The sequence below is a fragment of the Cricetulus griseus genome (genome assembly GCF_003668045.3).
Source record: "Cricetulus griseus strain 17A/GY chromosome 1 unlocalized genomic scaffold, alternate assembly CriGri-PICRH-1.0 chr1_0, whole genome shotgun sequence".
Classification (NCBI taxonomy): Eukaryota; Metazoa; Chordata; class Mammalia; order Rodentia; family Cricetidae; genus Cricetulus; species Cricetulus griseus.
Window position 1 is genome coordinate 232,729,975 of NW_023276806.1, and position 18,098 is coordinate 232,748,072.

The 18,098-nt window shown below is 49.2% G+C and overlaps 1 protein-coding gene and 1 long non-coding RNA gene across 4 annotated transcripts in view; both read right to left on the reverse strand.

Annotated features, from left to right (window-relative positions):
- Positions 1 to 554: 554 nt before the first annotated feature.
- On the reverse strand, positions 555 to 2,635 carry LOC113832529. The gene is made up of 2 exons (XR_003479822.2): positions 1,195 to 2,635; positions 555 to 1,019 (listed from the first exon to the last, which is right to left on the reverse strand). It is a non-coding gene; the product is annotated as an uncharacterized LOC113832529 (long non-coding RNA).
- A 3,933-nt stretch (positions 2,636 to 6,568) lies between these two features.
- LOC103158569 (diphosphoinositol polyphosphate phosphohydrolase 1) overlaps positions 6,569 to 18,098 on the reverse strand; it is a 47,110-nt gene continuing 35,580 nt past the window's right edge. For all 3 annotated transcript variants that reach the window (XM_027389004.2, XM_027389005.2, XM_027389006.1), the window contains 3 exons: positions 13,110 to 13,154; positions 11,638 to 11,722; positions 6,569 to 8,163 (listed from right to left, as the gene is read on the reverse strand). In XM_027389004.2, coding sequence (XP_027244805.2) covers positions 7,997 to 8,163; positions 11,638 to 11,722; positions 13,110 to 13,154 — 297 coding nt within the window. In that variant the 3' untranslated portion in view covers positions 6,569 to 7,996. The remainder of the gene's footprint in view (positions 8,164 to 11,637; positions 11,723 to 13,109; positions 13,155 to 18,098) is intronic.

Here is an 18,098-nt window from a genome sequence, read left to right on the forward strand (position 1 = left end):
CGGGCGTTGGTGGCGCACACCTGTACTCCCAGCACTCGGGAGGCAGAGGCAGGCGGATCTCTGTGAGTTCGAGGCCAGCCTGATCTATAAGAGCTAGTTCCAGGACAGCCTCCAAAGCCACAGAAAAACCCTGTCTGGGAAAAAAAAAAATGAAAATGAAAAACATGGTGAAGAGTGATGGAGGGGGAGGGACAAGGGAAGGGCAGAGTCTGAACTCGGAGCAGGGTGTGTGAGGGACGCGGCCAGCATAGTAACAAAAACAACCATGGTTTTAAAAAGACAGAAAGGGGCTGCAGAGACGGCTCAGAGGTTAGGAGCACCAACTGCTCTCCAGAGGTCCTGAGTTCAATTCCCAGCAACCACACGGTGGCTCACAACCATCTGTAATGAGATCTGGTGCCCTCTTCTGGTGTGCAGATATACATGGAAGCAGAATGTTGTATACATAATAAATAAAATCTTTAAAAAAAAAAAAAAAAGAGCCCAATTTGGGCCAAAGTCATAAAAAACAAAACAAAACAGCAAGGAGGACTCCAGGAAGCCACCAAAAGAACAGAGGTGTCAAATACTGGTTTTTATTGGTTGATACCAGCTTACAATCTACAGTACAGTGTCCTTCATACTAGGCATGGCTCAGGCCAACTCAGCAGGAAGGAGGAGGTCAGCAGAGCAGAGGGCTGCACTCACGAGGTGGGATGGGTGGGGATGGTAGACAGTGCCAAAGTACTCTCTGGACCAAGGGAGGGGTTATCATGAGACTCAAGCAGGGCTCCTTCTTGCCTGCTGTGAAGAGGGCAGGGTGACACCTTGGTGCAGCTGTCTGCCTCAGAGCTTCTCTGCTGTCCTCCACAGCCCATGGGAGAGGTGCCCAAGAACCTGAGAATATGGCATCAGGAAAAGCAGACAGGAAAACTCAGCCTCCTTCTGCTTCTTCAGGCCCGGATTCCATTTCTCACAGTGCCCAAGAGCACTGCCAAGACCTCTTAGCAAAGCTGTAAGGGCACTGGAAAGGGACCAGGCTGTCGGGAAAATGGAAACCACGGTCATACCCCACAGGCTGTGAAGCTCCAGGCCCCAGAGCCCATTTAGCTGGGAGGATGGCCACTATCGCCCCATGCTACTCTCCTGCTAAGGGCTAAAAACTTTAAGGCCTACACCACCCTCCTTTCCCTCCAGGGGCTGGCCACTCCTTACAATGTTCTACCCAGCTCACTGGCATCAAGTGTGGACCTTCTTCGGCAACTCAGCATGTCCATCATCTCTGTGGGCACCTGGCCTCGGTCTCTGTCTCAGCCCAGGAGAAGGTACTAAACTTGAGCATTCACCCTTTGCTAAAAGGTCTAATGGGACAAAAAAATCAAACTCAGGGTATCTCGGCTACTTTGCCCTTACCTGGCAGGCTCGTTGGATGAGGAGAGCGTGTGTGCACGGCACACACCACAGAGGAGAAGCACATCAGGTCATCTTTTAAATGCAATGTCCTGACCACCACAGCTTCTGCTGGTGGGTGCAGCAGGGTTCTAAGTGGCGGATGTACACTCTGCAGTAAGCAGCAATCACCACACAGAACTAGGGCCTCGCTACTCTCAGAGCCCATCCCCACGGAGTTCTAGATGGGATGAAGGCAAGATCCCCGAGCCAAGCAGAGCCAGAAGGGCAGACACAGGTGCTTCTGCTTGGCCTCAAGCGGCAGGGCAATACTCGCTTCCACTCACCCAACCGGGAGTCATCTGTGCAAAATAAAATTTCACTTTTAACTACCAACCTTTTCTTTGATTATTACCAGCTGTCAGTGTTCACGCCATAAAAACAGAACACAGCCAGTACACACAGAGCCATTCCACAGGCTGTTTCTTTGACAACAGACTGGCCCAATTAGTTTTGTCACTAGCATGTCACATTCTGCTCTCTGCAGAGCACACCCATGTCTGTTTGCTGAGGCCAAAGAGCCTAAGCGACATAGGCTTTTGCTTTTTAGTACTGGGGACAGAACCTTGTGCACGCTGGGCGGAGCTACCTCCACAGCCCTCTGTTATGATTCTTAGATGCCCCTTGAGAAGTTCTGAGAACAAGGCTCACAGCCATGGGTGGAGACTCTCTCAGGAGGACATGGCCTCTGACTCTGAGAAAGACCTCCTCACCCTGCCTGCACATCAGTGTTCCCCCAAGCCTCACCCCAGACCTGCTCCTGGGTGATCCTGTCTTGTCATCAGCTCTCCAATAGCCCTGACCTTCCTCCGGAAAAGTCGGGTCTCTTAAACTGTAGGCAAAGAGTAACCCACACTAGTGCCTTCTCATTAGTGGCATGTCTCCCGTCCCAGAGGGACTGATAACCAGGGCTCAGTTAGCCCTGAAGAGCTTCTCACCGAGCAGTAGGGGAGAGACTACTGACCCTTTACTAGCTCAGATTGTTTAACTCAGGGCCAAAGAGCCAGGAGCACAGCTCAAATCAAGAAATGACCAACAGGAGTTTGCAAGCAGTAAGATTTCCTATGAGGAACCACTTCATAGGAGTGAAGGCCTAGCAGCCAGACTGAGGCCCCTCATCCTTTTCTCCACTTGGTTAGAAAGACTGCTCTATAGCCAGGCATGGTGGTGGCGCTCACCCTTGATCCCAGCACCCAGGAGGCAGAGGCAGAGGCAGAGGCAGAGGCAGAGGCAGAGGCAGAGAGGCAGAGGCAGAGAGGCAGAGGCAGAGAGGCAGAGGCAGAGAGGCAGAGAGGCAGAGGCAGAGAGGCAGAGGCAGAGAGGCAGAGGCAGAGAGGCAGAGGCAGAGAGAGGCAGAGAGAGAGGCAGAGAGGCAGAGGCAGAGGCAGAGGCAGAGGCAGAGAGGCAGAGAGGCAGCAGAGGCAGAGGCAGAGAGGCAGAGGCAGAGAGGCAGAGGCAGAGGCAGAGAGGCAGAGAGGCAGAGGCAGAGGCAGAGAGGCAGAGAGCAGAGAGAGAGGCAGAGGCAGAGAGGCAGAGAGAGAGAGGCAGGCAGAGAGAGAGGCAGAGGCAGAGGCAGAGGCAGAGGCAGAGGCAGAGGCAGAGGCAGAGAGGCAGAGGAGGCAGGCAGGCAGAGGCAGAGAGGCAGCAGAGGCAGAGGCAGAGGCAGAGGCAGAGGCAGAGGCAGAGGCAGAGGCAGAGGCAGCAGAGGCAGAGGCAGAGAGGCAGAGGCAGAGGCAGAGGCAGAGGCCTCTCTGAATTCAAGACCAGCCTGGTCTACAGAGCAAGTTCTAGAACAGCCAGAGAGAAACTGGAAAAACTAAATAAAATACAGGTCTTTTCCAATGTTGTCAGGGGTTAGGGTTCAAAACTGGTTCTCTGTAAGTGATGATGAAAACCTAGGCTGACAATCAACCACCAGGGAAGGGGAAGCAATGACTTCAACATCCTTCCCAACAGAGGCTCTGCGGCCAGTGACAGAACAGTCTTCCCACTGGGCTCTCCTTCCTAGGAGATAGCCTATATCTAGGCCAAGCTACAGTGCCCTGAACCATCACTGTACAGGGAGCTTCAGGGACAGGGCTCTTTAACAAAGCTTCTTTGTATCAGAGATGGCCAAACTCACTGTCTGTGGACTCAATTCAAGCAGGGCCCCCAAATAACACAAATGAAAACGAAGGTGAGAGGCATCACTCCCTCCAGTCCTCCATCAAACTTCTCCCCCTCCCCCAACAAATTTCTGGGCTAGCACAAAACCACGGTCACAACACAAAGCTGCAGAGTGGGGAAGGGACCCGGGGACCCAGAACAGGAACACCCTCAGACGTCAGCCAACTCCACTCAGTGGTATATACATATATAGTGTAAGATGGAGGCAGCTTTCTGGACACTGGGGTCCGCTCCTGCACATTCCAAATGACAGAGAGGTCACTGCTGGGTCCTCGGCCAGAGGAGACCGGCCCCACACATTAAATGGCTTCCCAGTTCCCCACACTGTCTGGCTGTACCACCCCACTCCTGCCCACCTTTGTCAAGAAGAGGATTTTCTGAAACATGGTGAAAGAATTGTCTTTTTATTTATTTTTATTTTATGTGCATTAGTGTTTTGCCTGCATGCATGTTTTTGGAGTTACAGTTGTGAGCTGCCATGTGAGTGCTGGGAATTGAACTTGGGTCCTCTGGAAGAACAGTCAGTGCTCTTAACTGCTGAGCCATCTCTCCAGCCCCAAAAGTATTGTCAAGTATAGTTACTTCTCCTTTTCTTGGAAAAAAAAAATGTTTTTCTTCAGCTATTTCCCCTTTAATTCTAAATCTTATCTCAACAAGGACACACTGGGAATACACTTCAAAAATGGCAAAATCAGTCCACTGCAACACAAACCACACTGCTTAGCCTGGAGGTGGGTGGGTCACGCCTTTAAAAACCCAGTACTTGGGAGGCAGAGGCAGATGGATCTCTGAGTTTGAGGCCAGTCTGGTCTACATAGTGAGTTCTAGGACAGCCAGGGCTACACAGAGAAACCCTGTGTGTGTGGGGGGGGGGGGATCACAGTGCTCCTTTAGGCCTTTCTGTGACCCGGGAGAGGCACTCGGCTCAGGCTGAGCTATTTTTAGCATGGAGATGGGATGCTAGGCGTGTGCCAGAATGGAACAGAAATGAGAAATGGATGAAGGACAGCATGCCAAACACGAGCCCAGCCCCCATCTGTGCTGCAGAACTAGCTTCCCGTAGGTGCTGTAGCAGAGGAGAAAGCGGGCAGGGGGCAGCTGCAGGCCTTTCCTCCCCAGCAAGCCCAGAGGTTCGTAGGCCAACTCCCTCCACACACTCTGTTACTAAGGAACCTGGCTATGCAGCGACTTTTACAAACTACTCTAACCCACTCCTGGGTGCAGTGGCCTACTATGCTCCCTGGCGCTGCAGGAAGCAAGGCCTCTAGTGGCCTCCCTGTTGTAGGGACTTGCAGCATGAGGCAGAGGCCAGAAGTCCTCTGTGCCCAGATTCTAGGCTTTCAGCAGACTCCTGGCAGTGACATGCCCACAGCGCTCAGCCAGGTGAGGAGTGGGGGTGGGGGTGTGGGGGTGTGGTTGGGGTTGAGGCTTTCTTCAGGCATCACTGACAGGGCAGGGGTGCACTTGTGGAAACCAAACCGTCAGGGCTCTTGTCTGAGTGGCTGCAGATGCTGGGATACTATAGAAAATCTAACATGGCTGACTAATATACTCCACCTCCCCCACCTCAGAAAAAGACGATGGAGCCCAGGCTACTATATTAACTGGCAAGAATCCTCCTGCCTTGGGGCTGGAGAGATGACTCAGAGGTTAAGAGCACTGACTGCTCTTCCAGAGGTCTTGAGTTCAATTCCCAGCAACCACATGGTGGCTCACAACCATCCGTTATGAGATCTGGCGCCCTCTTCTGGTGTGCAGATATACATGGAAGCAGCATGCTGTATACAGAATAAATAAATAAAAAAAATCTTTAATAAAAAGAATCCTCCTGCCTTAGTCTCCCAAATATTGAGATTATAAACATTAATCTGGGATTAAACTATGCCTGGCTTCTTGCTTGTTCTCGTATCAGACATGCAAAGTTAATTCCTGGCTCAAAAGATCACATAACCTCAGTGGTGTTTCTTCAATGTTTAAAACATCAGAAATAAAAAAGCGCCCCTTTTTGTTTTTTTTTTTGCAGCCAGGCAGTGGTGGCGCACGCCTTTAATCCCAGCATTCAGGGCAGCAGAGGCTGGCGAGATCTCTGTGAGTTCAAGGCCAGCCAGGACAACAGCCAAGGCACAGAGAAACCCTGTCTCAAAAAAAAAAAAAAATCAACTAACCAACTAACCAACCATGACAGTCTGGATCCCGGGTGGCTTCATCTTGTTTTTACTTTCTTCATCAAGTTAAAGGCTGTGGCTCTCACAATCACAAAAGGTCTCCAACTCTGCCAGCAGCAGCAGCAGCAGCAGCCAGCGTGCTGCTGGTGCCAGGAGGGAAATGCTGGCCCCTCCTCAGGGCACAGAGAAGCACCGGATCACGAGCGTGGGGCCACTCAGAGCTGGCTTCTATTAGCTGGTGGTGGCCCAATCGCGGCTGCTAACTATTGATGCCACCGAAGAGGACTCGGCACAGTTCACTTTCTGGACCCAGTGACTCCAAAAACACTCAAAACTGGCCCTTGGGGACAGGATATCAAAACAGCAGCCCAGCCAGCATAGCTACAGAGTGCAGTTCCCTGCAGAGCTCTATCACTGTGCACCCGAGCAGGGCTGCCCCCAAACCATGTGGCCTGGGATTATGTTTCCTCTCTGTGTGGATATGACTCTAGAAAGCTCTAAGCCAGGCCACAAGCAGCAGAGCGTTTGTCTACAAGCGGGGCCCACAAGAGCAAGTTGGTCTCTGGACTCAAATTCCATGGTGCTGTCTCTATCCACTAGACCCCCACCCTGGGATGCCATTCCTGTCTCACAGGCCTGAGAGAGTCCTTGACCCACCCACCCACCTACACTGAGTTGGGATCGGTGTGTCATCATTGGGGGGCAGACACATATAAAATTAAAGTTAACCAGCCGACACCCAAAACGTGTTCAAGGTTGATGGCTCGGGTCACCACACACACTCCCAAAGTGGAACCAAGAGCAAAAGCTTTTCAAAGTTTGAGTATTTATTAGTTTTTAAATAAAGAGAAGTACTATTTTAATTTCACATCTTGGCTACATTTCAACACAGGCAATGCCACAGAGCCCCGAGCCCCACACTGAACCAGGCATCAGCTCCCTCCCGCCCTCCTTGCTCAAGGTCCCATCCAAGACCTTTACTTCCCAACTAAACACCACAACTGGCAGATGAGTGCAGCACAAAACACCAACAGGAGCCTGCAGCAAGTCAGAGGGTCACAAGTGCTCCCCTCCTACAGATGGCCTTTCACGGGGGTGGGGGAGGAATGGGGGAAAGAGCACGCTAGTGTTCTGAGCATGCTCTTGGTGCAACCCTTCACACATGCTCCAACCTCAGAGACACAGGAACTTTCCGTGTGTCCTGCTCAGGACCTCAGTGGGGGTGGGGGCTCTCAGCACGGGGGCTTCAAAGCATCGGGCCATATCCAGGTCAGCGTGGTGTAAGGCATACAAGGGTAAGAGAGGCCATGTCAGCAAAGAATAGCGTTATGGAAAAAATTCCCAGCCAGCAGGACAGACATGGTGCTTGATGGTCCAGTTTCTGAGACAGGGAAGGTATCTAGTTTAAAGCCTACTGTGAATACATTGGAGGGCAGAATTCAATTTCTAGTACTGTTTCTTTGGCTCTGGCTGAGGCCATTTGCTCCAGGCTTAGTAACAGAGAAGAAAACAGGTTCCTTGGCATGGAAACAGCCTTTGAGAAGGCCAGGGTCCCAGGGACATGAGGAAGATGGCTAAGCTTACCATGGCTGGGGAATAGAGGACAGGGAAACCTGCCCAGTCACTAGCATTGGAACAAACATGTAAAGTATGAGGGGCCTTAAACTAGAAATACCTGGAATAAAAAATAAAATAAAAACAAATAGCAAAACTCTGAAAAACTAAACAGTCAAGATGCTCTTTCTAAATCACTCATTTACATATCATGTCATGTACCATGTGTAGACAAATGCATCGTGAAGGGAACAAGGCCACCCCATGGGGCTCAACAGCACATCACAGGACAGATTCCTACAAAGTTTCATCTCACATGGGCGTCTTTTAATGGAAAAAAAAATTAGAGAAAATACCTGGCCAGGCTGGATGAGGCAAATGGGAACGCTTCAGAACCCAAGAGGGGAGGGAGAAGGGGTTCCCTCTCTCAGAGGGCAGGGGAGGGAGGGAGGAGCGGAGCATGCAGGAAGGTTACATCCCAGGCCCACCCTCAGGACACAGAGAAAGAGTTCCCATCACCCCACACCCCACGCACATCACCCCACACCCAGCAGCCCCTCAGTGTCCCCTTCTGATGCCCACCATGCCTGGGTGAAAGAGGAGGCTGCAAGGAGGGTGAGGGAGCCGTGAGGAGAGCCACGCTTCAGTCTGGTTTCCACTCCGGCTCTCACAGGAGTCTGCAGTCATCTGATGCCTGACACAGAGCTGGGGTACGAGGCGGCCACGACAGGGGTGCCATTGTTGGCAGAGTAGCCTTGCCTCAACGTCTCAAAGTAGGACGCCTGCACGGGCTTGTGACACTGCAGCACTTTTATGGCATCTTCTATTTTAAACCACTCTCTCTTCCTTCCTGTGGAGGCAGAGGGGAGAAATGAAGACAAGCTGGGGCCAGTGAGCACAGTTCGGAGAGGACTCGGGGGAACATTCCAGTCAGGCTTCACAGCTGCTGTGGTGTCTGTGATCCCAGAACTCCAGAGTCGATAGCAGAGGATCAAGAACTGAAGGTCATCCTTGGCTACCCAGGGAAACCACGGCCAGCCTGGGCTACACGAGAGCCTCCCTCAACCCCATGCCCCAAAGCTTCTCAATGCTTGTCGGTGCTTGCATTTCCTTACACATATAAAACCAGCGTGCCACACAATCCAAATGTCCCACAGAGCCAACTACGGGAGATGGGCTGGGACCCACTCGTCACACCAGCCCTTCAGGGCTCTGAGCGTGTCAGCCTACACCTTCAAGGAGGGTCCGTCCATCCTCCTTATCTTTGGCAAACACTACACCGGTATCAGCTGCCAGCATCATTATGATATAATCTTCTATCATCCTCCTTTTATTTAAAAACTCGTGTAAGAGATGGATCTGCCACAGAAAATAAGGGGGCTGGTGAGATGGCTCAGGGGCAAAGATGCACGCTGCGTGGGCCCGGTGACAGTGACCCGAGTTCAAGCTCCAAACCCATGTAAAAATGGAGATGAGAATGGACTCCACAGAGCTGCTCTCTGACTCTATGTGCATGCCATGGCAAGAGTGCACCCACATGGCAGGCGGTGGTGGTGCACACCTTTAATTCCAGCACTCAGGAGGCACAGGCAGGCAGATCTCTGTGAGTTCAAGGACAGCCTGGTCTATACAGTGAGTCCCAGGACAGCCAGGGTTACAGAGAGAAACCTTGTCTCAAAAAACAAAAACAAACAGTAAAAAGAGTCCACCCACATGCACATACAACATACAAGCAAATATAGAAAAGAAAACACAAAACAAAACCCAATTTAACAAATTACTATTTTGAGCCTACTTTTATTAAAATTGATGTTTTATTTTATTTTATTTTTTGTGGCATGGTCTTTTCTATGTAGCCCTGGTGTCCTTCTGGACCAGCTGGCCCTAAACTGAGAGACCCTCCTGCCTTTGCCTTTAGAGTGCTAGTACTAAAGCGTTAGCCACCGCGACTGGTTTACTTCCCTCCTATAAACACCCTCTTCTGACTCTGTGGGCAGGAAAATATGATTGTTCCAAAATGGAGAAGCAGAGATGGAGAGAGCTCAGTGACTGGACACTAGTCTAAAGTATGAGGTCTGGGCTTCTACTTCCAACAGTGAGGAAAAACACAAGGCAATAAAATACCTCAGGGCCAGGGGCAAGGCCACGAAGCCAGTGTGCTGGACCCCAGCAGGTCCCTGGCTCCCACAAACTGGGGAGCATTGGTCAAGTCACGGACCCCTCAGCGTTCCATTTCTTCATCTATGAGGTGGATAATAAACAGGATTCGACCCCGGGGTCTCTCTACAGCTCAGTTACAGAAAGGCCCTCAGTGACACTCAGCACCCAGTCCCTGACAGGAGTCTGCTTTTTCTTTTCAGAGTTACTCAGTTTATGTGTATGTATGTATAGTCATGTATGTACACCTGGTGTCTATAAAGTCCAGAAGAGGGAATCAGAAGCCCTGAAACTGGAGACACAGAGGGCTGTGAGGTACCATGTGGTTGCTGGGAATTGAACCTGGGTCCTCTGGAAGAGCAGAGCAGCCAGTGCTCTTAACCACTGAGCCATCTTTCCAGGTCCCAAAGGTTAATTTTTTTTTTTTTTTTTTTTTGTAGTTTGTTCTTTTATTTACTTTTTTGTTTTAGGAGACAGGGTTTCTCTGTATAGCCCTGGCCATCCTGGAACTCGCTCTGTAGACCAGGTTGGCCTTGAACTCACAGAGATCCGCCTGCCTCTGCCTCCCGAGTGCTGGGATTAAGAGTGTGCCAGCAACGCCTAGTGACATGGTTTTATTGACGTCTAGTCTCTCTAGATAGACAGGCTGTGGGTATGTGTACATGGAACCCGTCAGGCCCTTACGTGTGTGTGTGTGATGGGCAAATGTCCCGACACCGAGCTAAATCCTCAGCCCCTGAGAAAAGATACCTACCTGCTGCTTTGCCTTCCCAGGAAAGGGTGCAGAGCCTGAGGGCTGCCCCGAGCAAGCACTGGCCTTCCAGAGCTCTGCTGCTGGACTGCTTCCCAGAATGGCTTCCAAGACCAGCTCCACTCAGAGTGGTCCTCTACACACAGTCAGTCCTCTACACACCAGGCTGGCACTCTACACAGGGCCGCAGTCCTAGCCTCACTTTAGATCACTGCCAATTATTTTTTACTTGTACTTCCCATTCTCTCTAACCCGACTTCTGCAGCTCCAGCCACTTCCCCACTCGATAGCACCAAGAAGGTGCTTAACATCTCAAAAGATGAACACAGCTTTCTTCATTTGTGATTTCCGGGCTGGGATGGTACACAGCTGTACCTTCAGCATTTGAGCGGCTGGGCAGGAAGGTTAGAAGTGCACTCTGGGGGCTGCAGAGCTGGCTCAGAGGTTAAGAGCACTGGCTGCTCTTCCACAGGTCCTGGGTTTGATTCCCAGCAGTCACATGGAGGCTCACAGCCATCTATAACGGGATCTGGTGCCCTCTGCTGGTGTGCAGACATATGTGCAGGCAGAACACTATACATAATAAATAAATCTTTGAAAAAGAAAAGAGAAAGTGCACCCCAGGCTACAAACCAAAAGCCCTTCCTGAGCTTTAGATGCCTTCCCTGGAATTACTAGTGAGCAACGCTAAGAAGCCAGGAAAAGGCCTGTCTGGGCACTAATGAGCAATGGTGTCTTACAGCCCAGGTGTGGCTCCTGTCAGGCTGAGTGGCAAGGACAGGTACACGACACACCCACCTTGGTCTTCTTTTCATCCCTGCACCCCTGACTCATTTTCTGAATGTCTATGTGGTCCTGGGGATGGAATCCAGACCCTCTGCTTCTATAGACCCCAGCCCCATGTATGAATGACAGCCTCAGACACAAGACTACATCTTGCTCTCATCTTTGGTCCTGGCCCAGCATGGGAGGCCCCAGGTCAGTATCTGTTCAAAGAGTACAACAGTGTAGCCCTTTTGGGAAGGATCCAATTTTATTTCAGAAACATTTTCTAAGTTTTATAGAACATGTTTCCCACTTATTGACCCTATCTGTAACCTCAGCTACTGCTGCTGCTTTTTTTTTGGGTGGGGGTCAAGAAAGGGTTTCTCTGTGTAGTCCTGGCTGTCCTGGAACTCACTATGTAGAACAGGCTGGCCTTGAACTCATAGAGATCCACCTGCCTCAGTCTCCCAAGTGCTGGGATTAAAGACACACACCACTACCACCCCACCTCAGCTTTTTCTGAGACAACCACAAATGCTGCCTTCCTCAGCTTCAAGGCGCACGTGCTTGCTTAGCTCACACTGCAGCATCTTTCCCTGTCAGCAGCAGGGCAGGGTCTGGATGCAACGGGCTGGTTCTGCACTGACTTACCAATGTTCACGGAGTCTTCCCAGTCTTCCAGCACTTCTGTGACAATAAGCACGTACACGTATGTCCTGTGCTTCCTCTCCTGGTTCTGAAGGGCACAGAAAGGACAGTGGGTTGAGATGCTTGAAGAAACATTGCTATACAATGCCCTCTGCTTTTGTTGTTGTCTCAAGAGGGCTCCACCAGAATAGAGAGCACACCCCTTGGACAGCCTTTTTTTTTTTTTTTATTGTGTGTGTGTGTGTGTGTGTGTGTGTGTGAGAGAGAGAGAGAGAGAGAGAGAGAGAGAGAGAGAGAGAGAGAGCGCTCATGCACACCCATGAAGGCCAGAAGGTGTCTGATCTTTTGGAACTGGAGTTAGAGGTAGATGTTTAGCCACTATGGGTGCTGGGAATTGAACTCATGGTGTCTATAAAAACAGCAATTTTCTTTGTTTATTTTTTGAGACAGAGTTTCTCTGTGTAGCTTTGGAGCCTGTTCTGGGGGATTAAAGGCGTGCGCCACTACTGCCTGGTGCAATTTTTTTTGAAACAGGGTCTCACTATGTAGCCCTGGCTGGCCTGGAAATTGCTATGTAGACTAGGCTGGCCTTGAACTCACAGAGATCCTCTTGCTGCCTGTGTCTCCCAGGTGGAACAGGGATTAAAGGGCATGCCACCATGCCCAATTAACAAGTACTTCTTTTTCTTTTCCTTTTTGTTGAAATAGACTTTCTCTCTACATAGTCCTGGGTGTCGCTCTGTAGACCAAGCTGGCCTAGAACTCTGAGATCCACTGCCTCTGCCTCCCGAGTACTGGAACTAGAGGCGTGCACCCCCATACCTGGTTGTCAAGACATCTGTCCAGCGGGTGGCCAGACTCTTCAAGTCTGAGCATTACATCCTTCCTTTTTCTCCTAACCACAACTTCTCAGGAACGCTGCACTTGAGAGTGTCCAGACTGTGTGTCAGGGCCGCAGTGAAAGCAAGCTGAGTGAGGCCTGCGTCCTCTCCCCAGCGTGCTGACCCTGCCCCTCTGCTCCCGCCTCTCATTTCCTGACTGCCTTTCAGCTCCCCTCTTGTCTTCTCTATTCTACTTTCCCTCACCTTGGGAGAACAGGAGCAACGCCAGGAAAGGATAAATGATACTCTGTACACATTTGGGGTCCAAATTTAACTCCAGAACCCATGGAAAAAGCTGGGCACAGAGGTTAAGTCTGTGATCTCAGACTGGGGAAGTGGGAACAGGGGGATCCCTGGCTCAACACAGCCTATGATGAGCTCCAGGCTCGAGCCAGGTGGCCCCTAAAGAATGACATGTGCAGTCGTCCACAGACATGTACTCACATGCATCCACACAAACACAAACCCACAAAAAGCAGAGAATGCTAGTCTGCGCTGTGGCCTCTTCTGACACTCAGGGAGATGCAGGAGGCCTTCCACAGTTAGGACAGTGGCTAGCTAATGACTTCAGAGCAAAGGCAGTAAAAGACTTACCTCAAAAATTCCAACCAACCTTCCCAGTGTCCCTTTTACTCCAGCCTGAAAGACAGAGAAAAGAAAGACACTGACACAGAGGACCTGCACTTGGGGATGGGGACTCAGGCCTGTGAGCTCGCTCATTTACAGCTACACTTCCTATATGTCCCCCTCAGAGTGGTCACAGCAAGGCACACCAGAGGAAGACATACTACTGAAGAGCTCTGCAAACAGCTATACCAAACATCCTGAGGGTTGTTCACCTATTTACTCATGCAGCATACATATGCTGAGCCAGGGAGCAAGATGGGTGCCAGAGGGTGAAAACGCCAGCAACACCCAGGCTGGGGTGCAAGCTTGTCCCTGACAGCAAGAGCCTTAGCAGACATGCCCTTGGCCATCTGTGTGCAAAAGACTGCAGTGGAGTTCCGAAGCCTAAGGACCCACAAACAGTAAGCCAATGAAACCATCAACATACAGTTCTCCTAGTGACGCCCATGTCATGACAGAGATGAACCGGGTGGAGGAATAGAGACAGAGCATCTATATGGCTATTTCCACTTTCTTACCGCACATCCTTCCTGTCCAAGGCCTGCCTGATTGCTGCTGTATCTCTGGTTCCCTTCCAATGCACTGACTTTCCCATGTCCAGGGCAGTCCTCAGTCTAACTCTTCTTTTCATCTCCATCCCATCAAGTGCACTTTGCTCTCCACGCTTTCCCCCTTTATGAAGTTTTTATCTACTAAACATTTTTTAAATTTATGTGTGTGTGGGGTGGTTTCTTTATGTAGCCCAGGCTGTTTGAGAACTCACTCTGTAGACCAGACACTGGCCTCTAACTCACAGATCCACCTGCCTCTGCTTCCTGAGTTCTAGGATTAAAGGTCTGCACTACCACCCCAGTTTAGAAACTTTTTCTTTTGTAATTTAAGACAATGTCTCATTTTGTAGCCTAGGCTCACAGAGATCCACCTGCCTTTGATAGGATTAAAGGTGGCACTGCCATCACCACAGGGCTGTTTTCTAAAAATTCTTAAGAGGTACTTAATAAGAGAAACAAAAGAGAATGATGTAAAAGACTAGATTCTAGCAGGCGGTAGTGGCGAATACCTTTAATTCCAGCTCTTGCAAGGCAGAGGCAGGTGGATCTCTGTGAGCCCAGCCTGGTCTACAAAGGGCGTTCTATGACAACTAGCTTTACATAGAGAGAGACTCTATCATTAAAAAGAAAAAAAAAAACTAGATTCCTGGGTTGATAAATAAAGCAATGTTAGCCAATAGGGAAGCAAGATAGGTGGGGCTAGAAGTCAAGGAGGATTCTGGGAAATGTAGTAAAGAGGAATCGCCACGTGATCCCCAGGAAGACAGGATGCATAAGGCAGGTGTCCTCGATAAGTCTTTATAAAATATATAGATTAATGGTTATGGTTGATACTTAAGACAGAGCAAGCATATAAGAAATCCTAGTCATTGGCCAGCAGCACTGTACCTAATATGTCTCTATGTGTTACTTTGGGGCCCTAATGTGACGGTGGAACTCAGGCAGCTGGCAGAAAGAGTTATCGTTGCACTGGGTGACTTGTATTTTGAAATTAATCTGTTCTCTCTCAAGGAATCCTCAGGTCTGTTATATCCATTCACCTTCGAGGCTCTTGGTACGGTGACTAGAACCGCCTTACTCTCTCAAGTCAGCTACTGCATGAGCTCTCCCAAGAGTGGCCTGCACAAAGCTTCGCTCTTGCAAACCCAACTAGAAAGCCAGCTAGCTCTGATGCCAGCAGCATGATCACAGACACCTCTGGACATGTGCCACTGGCCTCCACTGGTAAGGCCTAGTGGGGTCACAGCAGGCAGTGCTCCCACTGTGCTGTGCTGTGGGCTCTCTCCAGCAGCAGCCATCTAGCAAATGTGCATGTTTCTTCAAATGGTCTCCAACATTAAAATGACATATTAGCCTGTGACGGACACATTTTAAAGGCTTCTTTACTTTTATGTATATGAGTGTCTGCCTGCACGCCTTTGAACCACGTGAATGCCTAGTGCCTGCAGACATCAGAAAAGCATCACATCCCCAGAACTGGAGTTACAACACCAACTGTCATGAGCTGCCACTGGGCACTGGGAACCTGAAACCTGGTTTTCTCTGCAAGCCCGACAATGCTCTTAAGTCCAGTGCCACCAGCCCAGGCCCTCAATGTACAATTTTGACAATGCAAATAATACCTTTTTTTCTTTCTCATGTAGTCCAGGTTGGCCTTTATCTTCCTGTAGAATTGAAATAACCCTGAACTCTAAACCTCCTGCCTTCACCTCCCAAAATCTGGGTTACAGGCATGATCCCCTAGTTTGTGTAGTGAGGGGATGGAACCCAGGGTCTCATGCATGCTGAGACATTACATCAGAAGGGGCTGGAAGCAGCACAAAAGCATTTTTCAGAAAGATAAACGCACTCTTGTCAAGTATAGTATGATTCACATAATGCTGTCACCTGTACTTGTAAGTTAACCGGGTACCCATCCACTTGACAGAAGCCTATCTAAAGTGAGCCCACCATCATTCTACAAGTACAAGTAGAGACACACACACAGGCATGGCGGTTGATGCCATCAATCTTAGCGCCTGGGACGAGAGGCAGGCAGATCTGTGACCTCAAGGCCAGCCTGGTCTACATAGTGTGTTTCCAGACAGCCAGGGCTACACAGTGAGGTTTTAACTCAAACAAGCAAGCAAGTACACAAACCCAAACAAATAATAAATATATGAACATTGCTTTATTTATCAGCTTTAAAAACTGGGACTTGCCGGGCGTTGGTGGCACACGCCTTTAATCCCAGCACTCGGGAGGCAGTGGCAGGCGGATCTCTGTGAGTTCGAGACCATCCTGGTCTACAAGAGTGTGGGGGACCAAAATCTTTCTGCTATGGAATATTTTGAGATCCGGCCTTTGATTTCACTAAACATGGAGCACCGGAGAGCTCCAGCCCACTATCGTATTGTTAATGCCAGTAAGGCTACTACTGTTTACCATAGCCACAGAGTAATATGCCTCTTATTTGCATCTGTATGTGCCTAAGCATCTGAATAGGCCCTCACCTGGGCGGAGGAGCTAGAGGTGTGTGAATAACTTGTGAGGACAAAAAGTTAGGAGTGAAGAGGGGAGCGGCCAGAGCAGCAAGGGAACAAAGAGAGAAATGGTTGCCTCCTGATATTAGCAGGATGGTTAAGAAACACCAGAAAAGATGGCTAAAAAAGAAATGACTCTAGTTCCACAACATGGAACTGAGAGCTCTCTAGAGATGACAAGATGCCTGTGTTTGGTCTTTATCGCCGTTGGGTTGCTCGGAGCTTCCAGGTCCACACCCCCCACTCAGGTAGAACCCCATGGACTAAGGCTGAGACATGCTGGGCCACGACAAAATGGCACCCAACGTGGGGCCTGAGAACGGGGGAAGAAGCCATGGACACCACGAAGAAACGGGCAAGGTAGAGGCTTGGACACTTTGGAGAGACAGTCGTCGTGGGCGAAACAGTTGGGGAAGAAGCACGTACAGGAAAAAGAAGAAAGAAGTGGCCGAATGTGGTGAGTGAACAGCGTTAAGTCAGGAATAAAACTGTATATAATTGTAGAAATGGGAAACAGATATATGTAATATAAAATAGGAGGACGTAAGTCAGCAGCTGACGAAAAGATAAATTGGGTTATTTAACCCTTAAAGCAGAAATGTGCACAAAATATATATAAAACGAAGATGTCAGCCAGCAGCTGACAAGAAAGGTAAAGCGGGTTATTTAACCCTTAAAATAATGGAAGATGGACAAATGAGAGAATGTCAGCCAGCAGCTGATAAAAATAGGTAAAGCGGATTATTTAACCCTTAAAGTAAGAGAAAATGCACACAGTAGGTATGAGACTGAAATGTCAGTCAGATGATAAAATAGTAAAATGTAATATGTTAAACTCTGGAATAAAAAATGCAGGTGATTGTAAATATGAAACAGAAATATTAGCCAGAGGTAAAGAGAAGTAAATTAGCCTTGAAAATAAAAATGTATATAGTTAGAGAAATCAGGCAGGTAATTATTAGTCAGATGATTGTATATTTATTTACTTGGATATAATTTAATAGCTAGGAGAGCTAAAACAAAATAAAAGCAAGTACAGAAGATTTTAGAGTTTAAAAGTTTTAAAAGGATCCTTCCCGCTTATAGAAGCCACCGCCATGATGCAGCATTTCGAATTGCGCAGGGGCTTGGGAAGACATAGGTGCGGCCTTGCATACACGCAGGCCCTCAGGAGATATCTAGGAATGTAATGGAGAACAGGAACCTCTGCCCCTACTTAGGGGCAGCTGGATGGTAAAGAATATACAGGACAAATGATTGGGATCAGCAGGGAGAGAGAGTTAATAAGCACCAAAATGGAGGGAGCCTTCACCTCCTTCTTTCTTTTTAAGCTGGAAATACAGAAAGGCAAATACTCAATGGTAAAATTCAACAAGAGCTAAGAGAATTGGAAATTTTAGCAAAATTGCTTACAGGAGATAAGAAATTTACAGGTTTCCTTGGATCAGAGAGAGAGAGACAGAGAGAGAGAGGGGGGGGGGAGGCTCAGGGGAACATAGCAGGATACATGTGCTAATACCATTCAACCAGCTCCAGGAACTAAAAAATGGCGTGTGTCTAGTATGGACCAACAGAGGCTGATAGGGAATATTGCTGTAGAAGCCTCACCCCTAGGAAATTGAAAGCGGGTAACCAAGGCCTGCGGGTCAGGAGGAGGAAATTTATTATAGAGAGCAGACAGGGACCTAGGGAGTTAATTCAGAATTGATTTTTAGGCCTGTATGGACATTATACAAAAAGGTTAGAGACACAGGTGTTGGAACTTCCATTGCGAAATAGCTAGCTTATGATAATGTTGGTAATGAATGCCAGACCACGCTAAGGCCTCACAGGAAGAGGACTGATGTGACGAATTCATTAAGAATTATTCAGATATGGACCTA